Source organism: Salvelinus sp. IW2-2015, linkage group LG14 (assembly GCF_002910315.2).
Source record: "Salvelinus sp. IW2-2015 linkage group LG14, ASM291031v2, whole genome shotgun sequence".
NCBI classification, from domain to species: domain Eukaryota; kingdom Metazoa; phylum Chordata; class Actinopteri; order Salmoniformes; family Salmonidae; genus Salvelinus; species Salvelinus sp. IW2-2015.
The window spans coordinates 9,214,661-9,233,171 of NC_036854.1; the positions used below are offsets into that span (position 1 = coordinate 9,214,661).

General features: G+C 42.0%; 2 protein-coding genes across 3 annotated transcripts in view; one reads left to right on the forward strand and one right to left on the reverse strand.

Annotated features, from left to right (window-relative positions):
* Nucleotides 1–4,022, reverse strand: part of tulp4a (TUB like protein 4a) — a 57,480-nt gene extending 53,458 nt beyond the window's left edge. Inside the window, 4 exon segments of the mRNA XM_070446475.1 lie at nt 742–2,106; nt 3,171–3,286; nt 3,394–3,459; nt 3,703–4,022. Of these exon segments, the coding sequence (XP_070302576.1) occupies nt 742–993 (252 nt within the window). The 5' untranslated portion in view covers nt 994–2,106; nt 3,171–3,286; nt 3,394–3,459; nt 3,703–4,022.
* A 733-nt stretch (nt 4,023–4,755) lies between these two features.
* Nucleotides 4,756–11,345, forward strand: mrps10 (mitochondrial ribosomal protein S10). 2 transcript variants are annotated; one of them, XM_024000681.2, is made up of 7 exons: nt 4,756–4,865; nt 5,099–5,160; nt 9,015–9,078; nt 9,373–9,512; nt 9,732–9,840; nt 10,086–10,175; nt 10,863–11,345. In XM_024000681.2, the coding sequence occupies exons 1-7, from the start codon at nt 4,794–4,796 to the stop codon at nt 11,052–11,054; spliced, it is 729 nt and encodes a 242-aa protein (XP_023856449.1). In that variant the 5' UTR covers nt 4,756–4,793; the 3' UTR covers nt 11,055–11,345. The 2 variants fall into 2 exon arrangements, with proteins under 2 accessions (XP_023856449.1, XP_023856450.1); XM_024000682.2 differs by having other exon boundaries at nt 4,758–4,865; nt 5,108–5,160.
* Nucleotides 11,346–18,511: the final 7,166 nt, after the last annotated feature.

Consider the following 18,511-nt stretch of genomic DNA (forward strand, 5'->3'; position numbering starts at 1 on the left):
CGTACGGGAGTTGCAGCGAAGACAAGACAAGACTAACTACCAATTAAACACCACGAAATTGGGAAGAAAAAAGGGCAACAAAAAAACTAACAAAAAGATACTAAAAAAATATTTACAAAATATTAAAATAATAAAGACTTCTGATATAGCCCAGTAATACAGATAGCCTATATTATGATATAAATGGGTCACATGAGAAACTCTGATAATTTAACCTATTTCTTGGGCTCATTTTGCTCATTGTGATATTGCCTATAGGGTGTAAAATTGCTGGAACCATGGCTGCCAAACGAGCTGCGTCACATATGGCTAAAATAACATTTGTGGGACTGTGGTCACGCTCGGGACCAGTTCTTGCGCGAGTCAGTCAATACTTCAGTCACTGTAGGGTTCCGCTCTAGTCAGCTGCTTTGTGGAATACTGACACAGCAGCTTGGTCCATCTGAACCACAGTAACCAACAGCCACTCTCCTCTCTTTTACACAGGAAACACAGTAATACCAGCTCACTGACTAACAATACCGTATATGAGAGTAATTAAATTGGTAATACAATGTTACTTTACCCAGACTTCAACATTTGAATGATATGAAACAGACAAACTGTCTAATGTATTATTAGACGTTAGAAATCATGAAAAGCAAGATAAAAAATATTCTAAATACTTATGACATTTAGGATTCTATACTAACATTACTTCAATGTGCACATTTATAATCACAAAATAAACATGTCTATTACCTCACTATTGTGTCCTCTCAGGTTGAAGTTGATCCTCTGTGGGGTAGTCCGATCCCTTCTGCAGTGGCTGGATGTGAACGTTACCCCGACAACCCCTCTCCCATTCCCTGTGGCAAGCCAGCCCTCCTCATAGTAGCGCCGCCGGCACACCGGCTTCTCCTTCTCGCTCTTGGGTACCCGGCCCTTCCATGACAGGCAGAGTATGTTGGAGTCGCTGCACAGGACGGGGCCATGCTCCACTGCGGCGAACATGCCTGCCGACCGCAACTCGTTCCACGATGAGGTAAAAGAATCCTGTAGGTCGCGCCTTTTGGAAAGAATGGTGGTCCAGCTATGAGCGCTTCCACTCCGCTGCAGGCAAACTCGTGTCGGCGCCGTGGAACAGACGCTGCATATTATTTGACGTTTTGGTAGTCTATTTAGGTGTTTGTTCCCATACGTTTTTAAGAAAATAGTCTGATCAGTTGTTGATCACCAAATTATCTAAATAACATGGTTGGCCAGTGGTGATTTCGTAGAAGATTGCATAAAAGTTCAAAGGCACACATTCAGGTCATTTCGATTTGTTAAATCAGTAAGTCCTGTCAATGTGATACTGACTCCATGAGTATTGACCACGGAGGTGAAAGATTAAAGTATTGGTCTATACATTGCGTACTACCAAATGTTATCCATGAACACATTTTTTTTTACTTAACATGAAGTGGAATTTTATAACTACAGTAGATCCGATCACAGGATAAGAAAACCTATTTTCCTTTGTTTGCAGTCGTAGGCTACAGTGCTGGAACAAGTTGGCAACTCAAAGCCAACTAAACTAACAACTTAACAAAGCTCCTCCAACAACTTTGAACTATGCAATAAGTTTAAAAAACATTCATTCTTGGAGCCTTGATTAGCCCTGTAAGAAACAAATTTGTTGAGTGCATGTCAAAAGGCAAATGTCAGAGCACTAAAAAAAACTCATAGAATGCAGGCATCAAATCTCAATTCCAAACCATCCACTGCTTCAATCTGGAGCATCCGATTATTCTGAATATGGTCCAATTCGGTGTGGCATCACTGCTGAACCGAACAACTGTTCTCCATGCGATGTATGAAATGGGACTCCTCACATCAGGGCTGTAATCATGAGTCCAAAACAAAATGTTTTGCAACTAAAACGAGAGTTTCTATTGGACAAACGCAGGTAGGGCCCTCCACGTTACATTTGCGTCCGTTTAATAAACGTTTTGCAAAAGACTTGTTGTAATGAATAAACCCCAGCTGTCAACCCCAACCCGTGGGAGTGCTGCTTCTCCCAGCAACATCATTATGTCACCCAGCTTGCCTTCCAATCTATGTCGGGGATCCCGTCAAGGAGTGCTGTGAAAAATTGAGAAAAATAAACATTTTATATTGGGTGATCAAGGAGAAGATCAAGGAGAACTGATACCCCTGAGAAAATACAGCAGCAATAAATATGCCAAGACCAGCCCAAATGCGCCGTTTGTGTTCACAGTGTTGAGACTCAGAGATAAATCTGAGATAGAAATCAAGAGCGCGAGAATGCATGGCGAATGGTCATAAAGACCACGACGCAAAAGGACAATAAAAAAACGACAAATATTTTTCGGCTGTGATCTGTGAAGCAACTCGATGGGAGGCACAACATTGGAGCCTTCCTTTGTCAAACGTATTGGCCATCCCGTTCGGTTTACAAATCATTGATTCAGACTATGTTCATATATATTGATACATCAGCTAGTTAACAGCTCAGTGCCATAATTATCCACAACATAGCTATTCGATTTCCAATAAATAGCATACCCTTATAAACCCCTGCTAACTAACGTTAGTTTCCAGAATCAAGTTGGTTTAGCACCATAAACTGGGGATATTTCTTTATATACAAGTATTTGATACTTTGGTCTTTTGGCAGCACAGCCCAATCAGTGACGTTAGCTAACCTTAGCGAATAGCGGGCTAAATAACAGTGACCATATAATAATATCAATCCATTCTGCTAAATATTGGCAGCATTTGCATTAGCCAGCTAGCAATTTAGCAGCTTATTCACTACATACCTAAAGCGGGTAACTAAATGATTAATTTCCTAGTTAACTAGTAAGCCACAGACAGAAATACCGGCATTGTCCCATTTTATCTGGACATTTTACAAATCACAAAACTAGCTAGCTAACGTTACCAACCACTAGCATCGGCATCTTCACTGTAAATTGGTTGGCTAGCTAGTTAGCTTACGTTAGCTAGTCAGTAGCCCGATAGAAAACTAGCTAGCTAGCCGTTTTGTTTTGAAAAGACTCGTTTGTGTGGCTAATTGCAATAACAGCAAGGGAGTAGGTATCGTTGTCAGTCTGCTAAAATCATGTGAGACCTAACGTCAATATCGCTGGATAAATATCAATGGACAATGAGAAACCGCTTACCTCTCGTCTCCCTTCCCTTGTCTTGTCTTGTGTTGTTGCTGAATGTACAGGGCAGGGCCTGTGCTGGGGCGCGTTCAGTAGGACCCAACGTGTTGGAACGTTCAGATAGAAATAGGCTATGTAGAACAAATAGGCCTCAGACACGTAGTGGCACATATAATTAGGAATGAAAATAATGGAATGTTCATTAACCTTCTTATGAAATAATAGAATGTTCATTAACCTTCTTATGACGGGATAAAGTTCAGCCATTTTGGTCAGGAAGTTGGTCAAACATGGTTTGCCAGTGCTGTGATAAGATAGTGTAAAATAATGAATTTGAAGAATGTCTCTGCACTATATGTTGGTTAGCTAGCTAACCAGCCAGTTTTAAATTAATTGTTTTAATTTACTGCCAATATGTTAACATTCCATTCAAAAAGTGCAGTGAATCCACAACCTGAAAATCACTGGCTGAAATCACTTGATGATAGGATTTAGACAAGTTCTAAGTGCAACAAGTACTGATATTGTATCATATAATAGCACTTACAGTTTTCCAAGAAAACAAAAATGTTTACATCAGCGCAGTCAAAACTGTTCGCTGCTCTGGCACCCCAATGGTGGAACAAACTCCCTCACGACGCCAGGTCAGCGGAGTCAATCACCACCTTCCGGAGACACCTGAAACCCCACCTCTTTAAGGAATACCTAGGATAGGATAAAGTAATCCTTCTAAACCCCCCCCCTTAAAAGAGTTAGATGCACTATTGTAAAGTGGTTGTTCCACTGGATATCATAAGGTGAATGCACCAATTTGTAAGTCGCTCTGGATAAGAGCGTCTGCTAAATGACTTAAATGTAAATGTAAATGTACATTTATGGACTGTTTACCTATTTTAGAGGCTATTTATACAGAACATTGATATAAAAGTTGTATAAACTGTATTTATAATTATATGACAATATTTTAGGTTGACAATAAATCTATGACACAATTTCTGATATATCAGATGCCTTACTTTTCCCCCCAGCATAAGTGAAATCAGGATTATGAAGACCTGCCGTTCATTCCAATTAGACTGGTTTGGATTTCTCCCTGACCAATATGGCTGCCATTTTCAATCCATTCTGGAACTTTGAGAGTTTATGACCGAGGCCCTCTAGCAATGTTATATAATCTCTATGTAGAGGGATTGCATCAGGTCTATTCATGGCATTTCTATCGGCAACGTTTGACAACGTTTGGCAACTGAACGTGGCCCGGGTTACTGTATCACGTGACATACATGATTTGGTCCGCTACACCTCGTTTTCTGTAGATAAAAAGAGCTAATATAGGAGACACGAATATCTTCAATCTACATTTTCTGAATTGCTTGAATATATGGAACAACATTTGAGAAAAGTACTTTTTATTGGCAGACCATAGCATGTGGCATGACTTAGTAAGATAATATTTTCTTTGCAAAATAGCACAAAGGTAGGTTCTAGAAGAAATTAGATGGCTAAATGTACCTATAACTTAAACAAAATAAAACGATTAAACCTGTTATTACTCCGATTCCGAGGGAGGCAGCATTTCACCGCTTTCTTGGTCTGTCTGTCACTGAAGAAGATAACTGTCCCGCCCCCACAAAAATCATGGCGGCCCCCGTGGTAATCGGTCGAAATATTCGCACCTTCGGAAGGATATTCGTGGGAGTTTCACAATCGGTACAGTATTTACTATACTTAAGATTAAGTATATTTGCGTTGTCGTTATTAATGGGTTATCCACATGCATTTCTCTAATACACGAAGCTTATCGCACAGATTCTGCCTCTGCGTGTGAACTTAGTTAGCCAGCCAGCTCTGCTCTAGGGCGTTTACTAACAACCTGGACCATAGCTAGCTACCTTGATCATGTTTTGTTAATTCACAGTTTTAGCTAATAACAATTTTACCAGTCTTTACAGGGATCAATAGGATTGAACGCTTGCAGATATCATTGGAGATCTACATTATTTCGGTATGTACCTAACTAACTAGCGGACTAAACTCAACTCCATTGTACATTTTTTAAAGTATTGACCATCATTTGTTGAAATCCATACTTTTTCAATAAACGTCAAATACAACCACCGACTGCTCGTTTTGAATTTATTGAAGATAAATCAGCGCGAATGCGAAATTTGTTTGATAGACACACCATCAGATATTTGATTGGTGAATGAGAATTTGGAGCTCTTGGCCTAAGTAATCGGAGACGTGCACATTTGCACTGACTTGCCATCTTTGAGAAACAGAAACGAGCAAACAGTCGGTTTAAATTAACGTTTATTGAAAAATGCGGGATTTCAGCAAACAAAGGCACACAACTACAGAGGGTAAACATTTAATTATTATTATTTTTTTTTTAAGTATTGACCTTGGTTACAGGCGATATTCACACTGAGCTAAAGGGTAGAGCTGCCGCTTTCAAGGTGCGGGACTCTAACCCAGAAGCTTATAAGAGATCCTGCTATGCCCTCCAACGAACCATCAAACAGACAAAGCGTCAATACAGGGCTAAGATTGAATCATACTACACCGGCTCTGACGCTTGTCTTATGTGTCAGGGCTTGCAAACTATTACAGACTACAAAGGAAGGCACAGCCACGAGCTGCCCAGTGACATGAGCCTACCAGAAGAGCTAAATCACATCTATGCTCGCTTGGAGGCAAGCAACACTGAAGCATGCATGAGAGCAGCTGTTCCGGACGACTGTGTGATCACTCTCTCCGTAGCCTACGTGAGTAAGACCTTTAAACAGGTCAACATTCACAAGGCTGCGGGGCCAGACGGATTACCAGGACGTGTGCTCCGGGCATGTGCTGACCAACTGGCAGGTGTCTTCACTGACATTTTCAACATGTCCCTGATTGAGTCTGTAATACCAACATGTTTCAAGCAGACCACCATAGTCCCTGTGCCCAAGAACACAAAGGCAACCTGCCTAAATGACTACAGACCCGTAGCACTCACGTCCGTAGCCATGAAGTGCTTTGAAAGGCTGGTAATGGCTCACATCAACACCATTATCCCAGAAACCCTAGACACACTCCAATTTGCATACCGCCCAAACAGATCCACAGATGATGCAATCTCTATTGCACTCCACACTGCCCTTTCCCACCTGGACAAAAGGAACACCTATGTGAGAATGCTATTCATTGACTACAGCTCAGCGTTCAACACCATATTACCCTCAAAGCTCATCACTAAGCTAAGGATCCTAGGACTAAACACCTTCCTCTGCAACTGGATCCTGGACTTCCTGACTGGCCGCCCCCAGGTGGTGAGGGTAGGTAGCAACACATCTGTCACGCTGATCCTCAACACTGGAGCCCCCCAGGGGTGCGTGCTCAGTCCCCTCCTGTACTCCCTGTTCACCCACGACTGCATGGCCAGGCACGACTCCACCATCATTAAGTTTGCAGACGACAACAGTGGTAGGCCTGATCAACAACGAGACAGCCTACAGGGAGGAAGGAGGTCAGAGACCTGGCCGGTTGGTGCCAGGATAACAACCTCTCCCTCAACGTAACCAAGACTAAGGAGACAACAGGAAAAGGAGGAACCGAGCACATCCCCATTCTCATCGACGGGGCTGAAGTGGAGCAGGTTGAGAGCTTCAAGTTCCTTGGTGTCCACATCACCAACAAACTAGAATGGTCCAAACACACCAAGACAGTTGTGAAGAGGGCACGACAAAGCCTATTCCCCCTCAGGAAGCTAAAGATTTGGCATGGGTCCTCAGATCCTCATAATGTTCTACAGCTGCAACATCGAGAGCATCCTGACTGCTTGCATCACTGCCTGGTACGGCAAATGCTCGGCCTCCGACCGCAAGGCACTACAGAGGGTAGTGCGTACGGCCCAGTACATCACTGGGGCTAAGCTGCCTGCCATCCAGGCTAAGCTGCCTGCAATCCAGAGGAAGGCCTTAAAAATTGTCAAAGACCCCAGCCACCCCAGTCATAGACTGTTCTCTCTACTACCGCATGGCAAGCTGTACCGGAGTGCCAAGTCTAGGACAAAAAGGCTTCTCAACAGTTTTTACACCCAAGCCATAAGATTCCTGAACAGGTAATCAAATGGCTACCTGGACTATTTGCATTGTGTGCCAACCAACCCCTCTTATGCTGCTGCTACTCTCGGTTTATCATATATGCATAGTCACTTTAACTATACATTCATGTACATGCTACCTCAATTGGCCTGACCAACCAGTGACCCCGCACTTTGGCTAACCGGGCTATCTGCATTGTCCCGCCACCCGCCAACCCCTCTTTTTAGGCTACTGCTATTCTCTGTTTATCATATATGCATAGTCACTAGTCACTTTAACCATATCTACATGTACATACTACCTCAATCAGCCCGACTAACCGGTGCCTGTATGTAGCCTCGCTACTGTTATTTGTCACTGTCTTTTTACTGTTTTATTTCTTTACTTACCTATTGTTCACTTAATACATGTTTTTGTTGGTTAGAGCCTGTAGGTAAGCATTTCACTGTAAGGTCTACACCTGTTGTATTTGGCGCACGTGATAAATAAACTTTGATTTGGTTGGGCTAATCAATGTAGTCAGAACTGAATTCCACAAAGCCTGGTCTCTACTCAACTCTGTTGGCGGAGTTCTTTAGAAACTTTATTCACTATGGAGTTGCGTTTAGTCAGCTACTAGCTTTCTAGCTATAGTCTTCAAGTGGGAAGACTATAGTGGGAAGACAATCCAGAGGAAGGCCTTAAAAATTGTCAAAGACCCCAGCCACCCCAGTCATAGACTGTTCTCTCTACTACCGCATGGCAAGCTGTACCAGTGTAATGAAACAGGCAGGGAGCAGGTCTCGAACCCTCGACCTCCTAGCCCGAGGTCCGGCGCGCTATCGACTGTGCCGCAAAAGCATGCTCATGCTCATGCTTCCCACTTGACAACTCCATTGTGTCCTCCTCCCAGAGTGCTAAGAACCTTGGCGTGATCCTGGACAACACCCTGTCGTTCTCAACTAACATCAAGGCGGTGACCCGTTCCTGTAGGTTCATGCTCTACAACATTCGCAGAGTACGACCCTGCCTCACGCAGGAAGCGGCGCAGGTCCTAATCCAGGCACTTGTCATCTCCCGTCTGGATTACTGCAACTCGCTGTTGGCTGGGCTCCCTGCCTGTGCCATTAAACCCCTACAACTCATCCAGAACGCCGCAGCCCGTCTGGTGTTCAACTTTCCCAAGTTCTCTCACGTCACCCCGCTCCTCCGCTCTCTCCACTGGCTTCCAGTTGAAGCTCGCATCCGCTACAAGACCATGGTGCTTGCCTACGGAGCTGTGAGGGGAACGGCACCTCCGTACCTTCAGGCTCTGATCAGGCCCTACACCCAAACAAGGGCACTGCGTTCATCCACCTCTGGCCTGCTCGCCTCCCTACCTCTGAGGAAGTACAGTTCCCGCTCAGCSCAGTCAAAACTGTTCGCTGCTCTGGCACCCCAATGGTGGAACAAACTCCCTCACGACGCCAGGTCAGCGGAGTCAATCACCACCTTCCGGAGACACCTGAAACCCCACCTCTTTAAGGAATACCTAGGATAGGATAAAGTAATCCTTCTAACCCCCCCCCCCCCTTAAAAGAGTTAGATGCACTATTGTAAAGTGGTTGTTCCACTGGATATCATAAGGTGAATGCACCAATTTGTAAGTCGCTCTGGATAAGAGCGTCTGCTAAATGACTTAAATGTAATGTAAATGTAAGTGTAAAATCCATATAGTGAGCGTTTACTACTTGTCAATCCTATAGCTAACTAATCCAACTCCATTTTCACCTTCTCCATTCTCCTACAACAGCCCTCTCCAGTTGCCTGCAGCCTGCCTCCACACTGGAACCTTCTCTTCCTCTCTTCCCTCATCTGTGAGTCATCCTGTTTTATTTTTGACACTCCCAGTACAGCGCCACTAGCCTTGATGCCCCCAGCACTATTGTGCCAATAGCCTTGACGGTGTCTCTGTGTGGTTTCGGCTTTACTCCTTCAACACCTTGTCTACATCGCCTTGATGCACTGTTAGTCTATAACTAGGACCCTGAGTTTTCATTGTCAGATCACATGGCCAGGAAAAAGTGAGTACCCTATATAGAGCATGGATGACAAACACTATTCTGCTGAACTTTTATCTAGTAAATTACACATTTCTCTTTTCCTTCCAGGTGATTGTCACAGAGGAGCCGGACAAGCTGTACCAGAAGGTGTCTGTGCTGGTGAAGGGCCATGACAAAGCAGTCCTGGACAGCTATGAGTTCTTCGCCATCCTGGCTGCCAAAGAGCTGGGAGTCACTCTGGGCAAAGTGTGAGTTGACATTAAGGGGTGTTAAGCTGTTACTGTCACATCAGTTTATTATGTTCCCATCTCTGAGTTGTCCTTTGACTAAATGAGCACAGAGCATCTCTAACCCACTTTTACATTTAGATAGCAGTGCCAATCTGCTTTGATGATGCTCAATGTTTTTGTTTTCTCACTGTGGGACAATACTCACTCAAAAGGCTGTCTATTTTCTTTTTGCACTAGATTTGAGCCTCCAAAGAACATTGAGCGGCTGACACTTCTGAAATCTGTCCACATCTTCAAGAAACACAGGGTCCAGTACGAAATGAGGACGCACTACCGCTGCATAGAGGTGAGGCAAACAGTCTTCTTCCACCCTTAAGTTCCAACAAATGCCTCTACCCTCATCTTTTTCAGAACTAGAACATACCATTGGGGATTGTTTCCACTCCTATTGATTCTGTTTGAACTCCTGAAGAGTCAATGGATTCATAGGGTTTATTTCAAGATGAGATGGATGGCTATAGGGAAGGTTCAATGGACTGATACAGGGGGTCAGTGGTATGTCTACATCCCCTTTTCATCTCTCTCCCTTAGCTCTCTCGTGTGACTGGATCTACTGCACAGGTGTACCTGGAATACATACAGAGGAATCTGCCAGAGGGTGTGGCCATGGAGGTGACCAAGGTAAGATTGAGAAGATGTTACAGGTCCTGGGTAGATTTTCCTTTCTACAAATKTATTTTACATTTGTGTCCCCTTTTTTCCGACACCAAATACAAACATACACATAATAAAGGCCGTCCATTGTAAATAATTATTTGTCCTTAACTGACTTGCCTAGTTAAATAAAAATATGAATAACTTTCAAACGCACACAAAAAACGTCTACATTTCTTCTGCCCAGACACACATGCTCACACCCCATCCCTAGTGCCTCCATTATTGTTTGCCACATGGCCTTCGCCCATGCTATTTCAATAATACATCTTTAGATGTTTCCATTGTGTTAATGATGGTGGATTGATTGATTTTTCCACGTTTTTAAATAAATGTTTTTTCAAGATGAGTGAGAAGAAAAGAGTCGTCCAGCCCATTGGGTATTTCACTACAACCCCATATGCCATGTCTTGAAATATGCAGGGTCTGAATAGGTTCCATGGTATAGCTAAGTCAACCACAATGTCAACCATCTACAATTTGTCATTTTTTATTTTTTTTGCTTTGTTATGCCGTCTTATGTAATCAGTAATAAGATCAGTCATATGCCTTAATCTGTTTTGGATATGATAAAGTATTTAGCATTCTTATATACACACACTCAAATTTGAAAGTACGACTCCACTTCTGGTTGTAATATCTGTCTATCTTTAGACCTCCATGGAGAAGGTTCCAGAGCATATCCTGGAACCTATGTGGAATGACCCGCCAACTGAAGAGAAGCCCAGCCACATACATAAGCTGCTTATCTCAGCACCCAATCAAGACGACAGAACCTCCAGCCCTGAGACCGGTCCAGAGAATATGCTTGTTGACAAGGGTCAGCCAGAGCAAGGCACTGCATAGATGATCTGATCAACTTCTGAACAAATAGTTAGTGTAACTGTGCGGCCCCTAGCTCAGGCCAACCCTCATGAACAAGCAGTGACTCCGTATCAGGGCATCCTCCACAAAAGCAAGAACTGAAACTGACTCAGTCCAGAGAGATGGTCAGTAGTCATCTGCTCTCTGAGTTAAGCTTATGCTGCTCATTTTAGTTGGCTTTCTTTTTCTTGTAATGTCCAAATTTCTGTACTCCAAAAGACTACAAGATGTATGTTATGTATGTTTTGTTATTAAACTATTAATTATCATGTCTATCTTTGTTTGACGATGTGTTCTTTGGAATACTGGTACCATGTGCAAGTCAGTCGGATTCATAACTGTTTTCACAACATCAATTAAGATATTTTGAGAGTTATTTGCCAGATAAAGAAGGATTATGTTGGATGTAACGTATGCACCATAGCAGACTGGCTTTCTTGATGAGTATTGATTTGGTTTGCTTTGTGTCGTTCTGTAATCAGTATAGAAGGCCAACACACAAAATGAATTGAGATGTTTATTGAAGAACAGCAATACACAAACTGGAAATGATTGCATTGAATTAGAATATATATTTTTAACATACTCACCACAATGGCTACTGATTATGAATTTCAGATCCTTTCCTTATTCTGACCAAATGAAAGGCCTGTGCTTCATGTTATATAAGCAGTTGTCCTAGTAAAATTCCCTTCATTTAATCAACATGGTCACTTCCTCTGGCTGCTCTACATAAAAACCTCTGATCCGGCCCCTACCCCTGGATCCAGATGAGTCATACGTAAGAAGACAACGCACAGCCATTAATCATATTAAGCCTCTGAGTCATCTCAACCTTGGGTGGAGATGAGTGAGGAAGCTTGGATCGCTTTAAAGTCTTTGCTGCAGTTGACTCGGGCAACGTTAAGGTCCTTTCTGCTGTCCTTATGTCAAGTATGTATATTTTATATTTCAGTGCCATATTGATCATTTGTACTGACATAGGCTATGGACTGGTGGTAATCTATTAAAGGCCCAGTGCAGTCGAAATTCAGTTTTACTTGTGTTTTGTATCATATTGTACAACAGTTGATGTAACTAACACTGTAAAAATGTGATCTGTGTTATTTCCTGATAGTTGCTGGTCGAAAATACAATCTACACAGGACCTTCTAATCAGCAGGTTTGCATCGGCGGAGGTTTGGGCTTTCCATGGTGATATTACCATGCAGTAAATTGGTTAAAGTTGCACTATGTAGAAATCAATCTGCCATTTCCTGGTTGCTAAAACTCATATACAGTGCATTCTGAAAGTATTCAAACCCCTTGACTTTTTCCACATTTTGTTATGTTACAGCCTTACTCTAAAATGGATTAAATAATTTCTCCCATCCCACCCCCCATCCATTTACACACACTACCCCATAATGACAAAGCAGAAACAGGTTTATAGAAATTAGCAAATGTATAATTACAAAAACAACATATATTTACGTAAGTAATTCAGACCCTCACCTCAGTACTTTGTTGAAGCACCTTTTGCACCTTTCACAGCGATTACAGCCTTGAGTCTTCTTGGGTACACTAAAACTTAGGGGTACAGCAAGGGTTCTTCTATGATCCTAAAAGTTCCTTGAAGAACCTTATGGTTCTTGGCTCTGAAAAATGCCCCCAAAATGTTCTTCAAGAACCCAAAAGTAGGTGGGGTTCATTGAGCAACCAACTTAGGTTCCTGCAAGAATCCCCACCAACTAACTGCCCAACTGAAAGATTTGGATTTGAATTTGAGATGACAGCAGGTGCAGGCACTTAACTGAAAAATGTTAAGATCTCCTCAATGTAAGGTAAGGCTTCTCCTTTGAATGATCTAAATTTATATTGTTATGATCATACCATCTATCTTTTCATATTTGTACAAATGGCAGTGTTTGACACTTTGTCCATTTTCTAAAACAGAAAATGGACACAATTCAATGGATATTATCCAACAACGAAGTAAGAATATATTAAAGGCTATAGCTGCATTGGGTGCAGATGACTGAACTGCTCACTTTTGTGTGTGTCTGAGTCTGCAGGTATACAGACCAGGAGGCACACAAAGGTATTGGTATGTTTTGCAGATCACATGTATCATCTACAGTTCATTTTGTTTTCTCTAAAACCAGATAGGACTTGGTCACAGCAGCCTCCCTTATCTCTTCAATGGAAATCCCAGAGGCCTCTACATTATTTACAAGGTATTTGTATAAAAACCATTATCAAAAGTGAAAAGTAATTTTCCCATTCACATTTATCATAAAAACCAAGGTATGAATACTGCCATGTGCATTTTTTTTTAAATCTGTATAATTGCAATTTTTGGGATTCACACACTTCACCCTCCCTACAACTCTGATGAGTATAACAGGAAACCTGTTCGATCACCGTGCACTGCCAAATCTGGCTATGGATACGGAGAACATCAACACATTAACATCAACATGCCGGAGGATATACCCATTAGACTTGGGGCTCGGCTGGGCGTTTACCTCTTATTTAGATTTTTAAATTCTGTTTTCCCTCTAAAATATTAATAAACACCGACAACTGAAATATTGTGTTATTATTATGTGTATTATTATTAATAATAGGGCAAGGGGGAGTTCAAAAATGTACCCAAAAAGGTACTTCAAAAGGTTATTTGAGGATTCATTAAAAGGGTTTCTTTTGAAGAACCATTTTAAAAGGGTTCTTCGAAGAACTTAGAGGTTCCCCCCACAGTTTCAATTTGAAGAACCCCTAAAGGATACTCCAGGAACCTTTTCTTTTTAGAGTGTATGACGTTACAAACTTTGCACACCTGTATTTGGGGAGTTTCTCCCAATCTCTGCAGATCCTCTCAAGCTCTCAGGTTGGATGGTGAGCGTTGCTGAACAACTATTTTCAGGTCTCTACAGAGATGTTCAATCGGGTTCAAGTCTGGACTCTGGCTGGGCCACTCAAGACTTGTCCTGAAGCCACTCCTGCATTGTCTTGGCTGTGTGCTTAGGGTTGTTGTCCTGTTGGAAGGTGACCCTTCGCCCCAGTCTGAGGTCCTGAGCGCTCTGGAGCAGGTTTTCATCAAGGATCTCTCTGTACTTTGCTCCGGTCATCTTTCCTTCAATCCTGACTAGTATCCCAGACCCTGCCGCTGAACAACATCCCCACAGCATGATGCTGCCACCACCATGCTTCACTGTAGGGATGGTGCCAGGTTTCCTCCAGACGTGAAGCTTGGCATTCAGGCCTTTCCAAATCATGTCCAATCAATTGAATTTACCACAGGTGGACTCCAATCAAGTTGTAGCAACATCTCAAGGATGAGCAATGGAAACAGGATACACCTGAGCTCAATTTTGAGTCTCATAGCAAAGGGTCTGAATACTTGTGTAAATCAGGTATTTATGTTTTTATTTGTAATAAATCTACAAACATTTCTATACACATTTTGGAATTATGGGGTATTGTGTGTAGATTGATGAGGGGGAAAAAATATTTGATCCATTTTAGAACACAGCTGTAACGTAAGAAAATGTGGAAAAAGTCAAGGGGTCTGAATACTTTCCTAAGGCTCTGTACTGAACAAAAATATAAACGCAACATTCAATTATTTCAAATATTTTACTTAGTTACAGTTCATATGAGGAAATCAATTAATTGAAATAAATTCATTAGGCCCTTATCTATGGAGTTCACGACTGGGAATACAGATCTGTTGGTCAGAAAACTAGTCAGACCATTTGCCTCATGCAGTGCGACACATTTCCTTTGCATAGAGTTGATCAGGCTGTTGATTGTGGCCTGTGGAATGTTTTCCCACTTCAATGGCTGTGCAAAGTTGCTGGATATTGGCAGAATCTGGAACACGCTGTCGTACACGTAAATCCAGAGCATCCCAAACATGCTCAATGGTTGACATGTCTTGTGAATATGCAGGCCAGGAATTGTGTGCAGATCCTTGTGACATGGGGCTGTGCATTATCATGCTGAAACATGAGGTGATGGCAGCAGATGAATGGCATGACAATAGGCCTCTGGATCTCGTCACAGTATCTCTGTGCATTCAAATTGCCATCGATAAAATGCAATTGTGTTCGTTGTCCGTAGCTTATGCAGGCCCATACAATAACCCCAATGCCACCATGGGGCACTCGGTTCACAATGTTGACATCAGCAAACCGGTCGCCAAAATGACTTCATACACGTGATCTGCAGTTGTGAGGCCGGTTGGATGTACTGCCAAATTCTCTACAATGATGTTGGAGGCGGCGTATGATAGAGAAATTAACTTTCAATTCTCTGGCAACAGCTCTGGTGGACATTCCTGCAGTCAGCATGCCAATTGCATGCTCCCTCAAAACTTGAGACATCTGTGGCATTGTGTTGTGTGACAAAACTGCATATTTTAGCGTGGCATTTTATTGTCCCCAGCACAAGGTGCACCTGTGTAATGATCAGGTGGATGGATTATCTTCGCTAAGGAGAAATGCTCACTAACAGAGATGTACACACATTTGTACATAACATTTGAGAGAAATAAGATTTTTTTGTGTATTGAACATTTCTGGGATCTTTTATTTCAGCTCATGAAACATGGGACCAACACTTTACATGTTGCGTTTATATTTTTTTTAATGTAGTATAAGATAGTACAATCTAAACCGCTGTGAATATACTTTCCAAAACCAAAAATATTGTTTCAGCTGTTTTAAGCTCATGTACAAAACCAAAAGTAAAAGACACAAAAACAGCATTTAAGAATGGGAAGGATAGAAATAGCTCACATAGAACAACAGCTCTACCGCTTCTTGGACTTGCTTTCAAGTAGAATGATAGATCTATAACTCACATTTCTATGTGAATTTGGTCGTCGCCCAAAAAGTTACATATTTCCACTTGACCAATAACAAAGTGAGTTCCAAAGCTCTTCCAATAACAGCTAGTTTTAAGTTTCCCCCTCCCCACTAAGACCACTCCCAGACAGTCCTTGCTAAATTTTAGCTTGAGAAATAGTTTTTGCTAAAAAGCTATTTTTGTCAATTTGAATGGAAATCTATTACAGTATGGTACTTAATTGTTACCCAGAAATAATTTAATATTGACATAAAAACGTCTGCTTTGGGCCTTTAAATCATCTATTGACGATTAGGCCATTACGATAATGTGGAGCCGCAGGGCACCGGGCAATGGCCTGGCACGTCATCGAGCGAAAGCGGGGAGGGAGGAGCGCCATTCTGAACTCGGAACAGTAATCTGTGCCGCTCAATAATTTTGTCAACAAGGCAGCATGGTGCATCGTCCAGAAACATACATATTTTACATAAAATAAATGTTTGAATTTTCTAACTATTTTTCATTGGGATGGCAGATAAATATTTTTTTATCCAAAGCGATCACTTTTGCATGGGAAAACCCAGAATCCTACTAATTACTACACGTGATTAATTAATTCACTAAATGTCGAGGCGATTGCGCCGTGGGCTTTGAACAGGGCACCTGGCTCACGCCCGGGAGGCAGCCCGGTTACAAATCCCATGAAATCTACTTTCAGCCGATGCAAAACATGCCTACACGGCCGCGATTAATCGACACCCTCATTGACTGAACGTAATAATCAACACTTAACAAAACCCACTTAAACCCTGTAATTTACATATGGTAATCATTATTACCATAATTATCATATTGCTAAAAACATACCTTAGCTTATGGCTCTTTGTGTGCTTCAGTGTCCTTTATGTACATTCATGTTTGGATGTAAGATATACCATAGCGTTGTACCTAAAAAGGCAATTCATTGCTGTATTACAAAATACATCTAAAGACAACAGAAACAATAGGCAATGTTCTCCCTTTTCCTTTCTGCCTCACCTGCTTCAAAAGAATGTAGATTGACCACGGTTTCCAGACTTTCTCTCCATTTCCATCCTGTAAAAGAGAATCTCCAAGATTCAAAGGGAGGGAGGGGAGGGATTTGGACACCAGGAGTCTCAATTTAGAGGTGGGGTGGGGGAGTTCTTGGGGTCTGCTGCCTTCCGAAGCACTAAACCCCCCTTCTGGAGACAACAACAGTCAGTCTGTCATTATCACTGTTAAAAGCAGAGGGGATTCCAAAAGAAGACTGGGAGAGAGGTGGGAGAGAGGGCAGCAGAGAAGCATTGGTTCATAGGAAGGGGATAGAGATGTACAGAGGGGGAAAGGTGCAACACCTGCCTACTGTTTTTTTCTGAAGCACAGTGTGTGTCACAGGAGGTTGGTGGCACCTTAATTGGGGAGGACGGGCTCGTGGTAATGGCTGGAGCGGAATTAGTGGAATGTTATTAAATACATGGTTTCCATGTGTTTGATGCCATTCCATTGGCTCCGTTCCAGACATTATTACGAGCCATCCTCCCCTCAGCAGCTACCACTGTTGTGTGTGTACTGGATTAGGTGCTGCGCGGTCCTGCTCTGTGTCTACATGGACTCATTGAGTATGCACTTTTTCTGCTTTTCAGAAGTAATGCCATATGCTTGTTTTGTCAGCATTATGTACTGTTCATTAATAATAAATGTCTATCCATATGATTGCATATATTCATTACCTTTCTCTAACTGTCTGCATTACCTCTGCATTGTATCTAGGCATTGTATCATGTAAAAACTACAAAGTCAGCATAAATCCATAACAACTGGATTATTCACTTTATTTGTAATATCTGTGTGTTTATCATCTTTAATGACTCGAATTGTGGCACCAGTAAAACAGTGTTTATTAGATAACAATATGTTGATAATACACTGTGCTTGATCTCGTTTGAGTTTCAAGTGTACTGTATGTATGAGGTCGGTGTTGCACCTTTACATGCAACTGCAACAGACTGGGGTAGATTAACTAATGACAATCAAGAGAGAACAAATATTTTATGTAAAACGTTTATCAAAGATATAGAACAGTGGGATGTGCTTGTGTCACTCAATCCCTTGTCCTCCTCTGGGATCTATGGTAGAGACTAAAGCATATTCTACATTGTGAATTTGGCCGATTACAACTCCTATGGGGGATAATGTCCTCCTTTTAAACAGACTACCATTGGAATTCTGTCTGGAAGTTGTTATTGATACGGAGGAAACATTTCAGTACGGTACATTTCTAGAGTGGAATGTCCGTTGGTCAAATCTCACCTGGTTGGGTTTGTTGGCTCATTCAGTGTTCCATGTGTCAAAGGCATTTCTACTGCATATAGTGCTCTTCGGAATAACATTACTGCATAGTTGCACTGCTTTCTCAAGTCATTTATGGTGTGCATTATTGTAGCTTTCAGCCCTCAGCGTGACTATAAAATATTTTTCTTTCTGTGTGATCATTTCCAAACTCTCCTGACCCATTTTCACTTTTACAGTTAAGACTTTCCCATAAGAGTTCTTGGTCCTCCAACTTCATCTTAGCAAATATGACAATG

What these genes read in the sequence shown, in the direction of transcription:
- mrps10 (XM_024000681.2), top strand. Translation starts at nt 4,794, where the DNA reads ATGGCGGCCCCCGTGGTAATCGGTCGAAATATTCGCACCTTCGGAAGG. An exon ending in TGGAGATCTACATTATTTCG is followed by an intron (nt 5,161 to 9,014) that starts GTATGTACCTAA and finishes CTCCTACAACAG; the next exon opens with CCCTCTCCAGTTGCCTGCAG. An exon ending in TGGCCATGGAGGTGACCAAG is followed by an intron (nt 10,176 to 10,862) that starts GTAAGATTGAGA and finishes GTCTATCTTTAG; the next exon opens with ACCTCCATGGAGAAGGTTCC.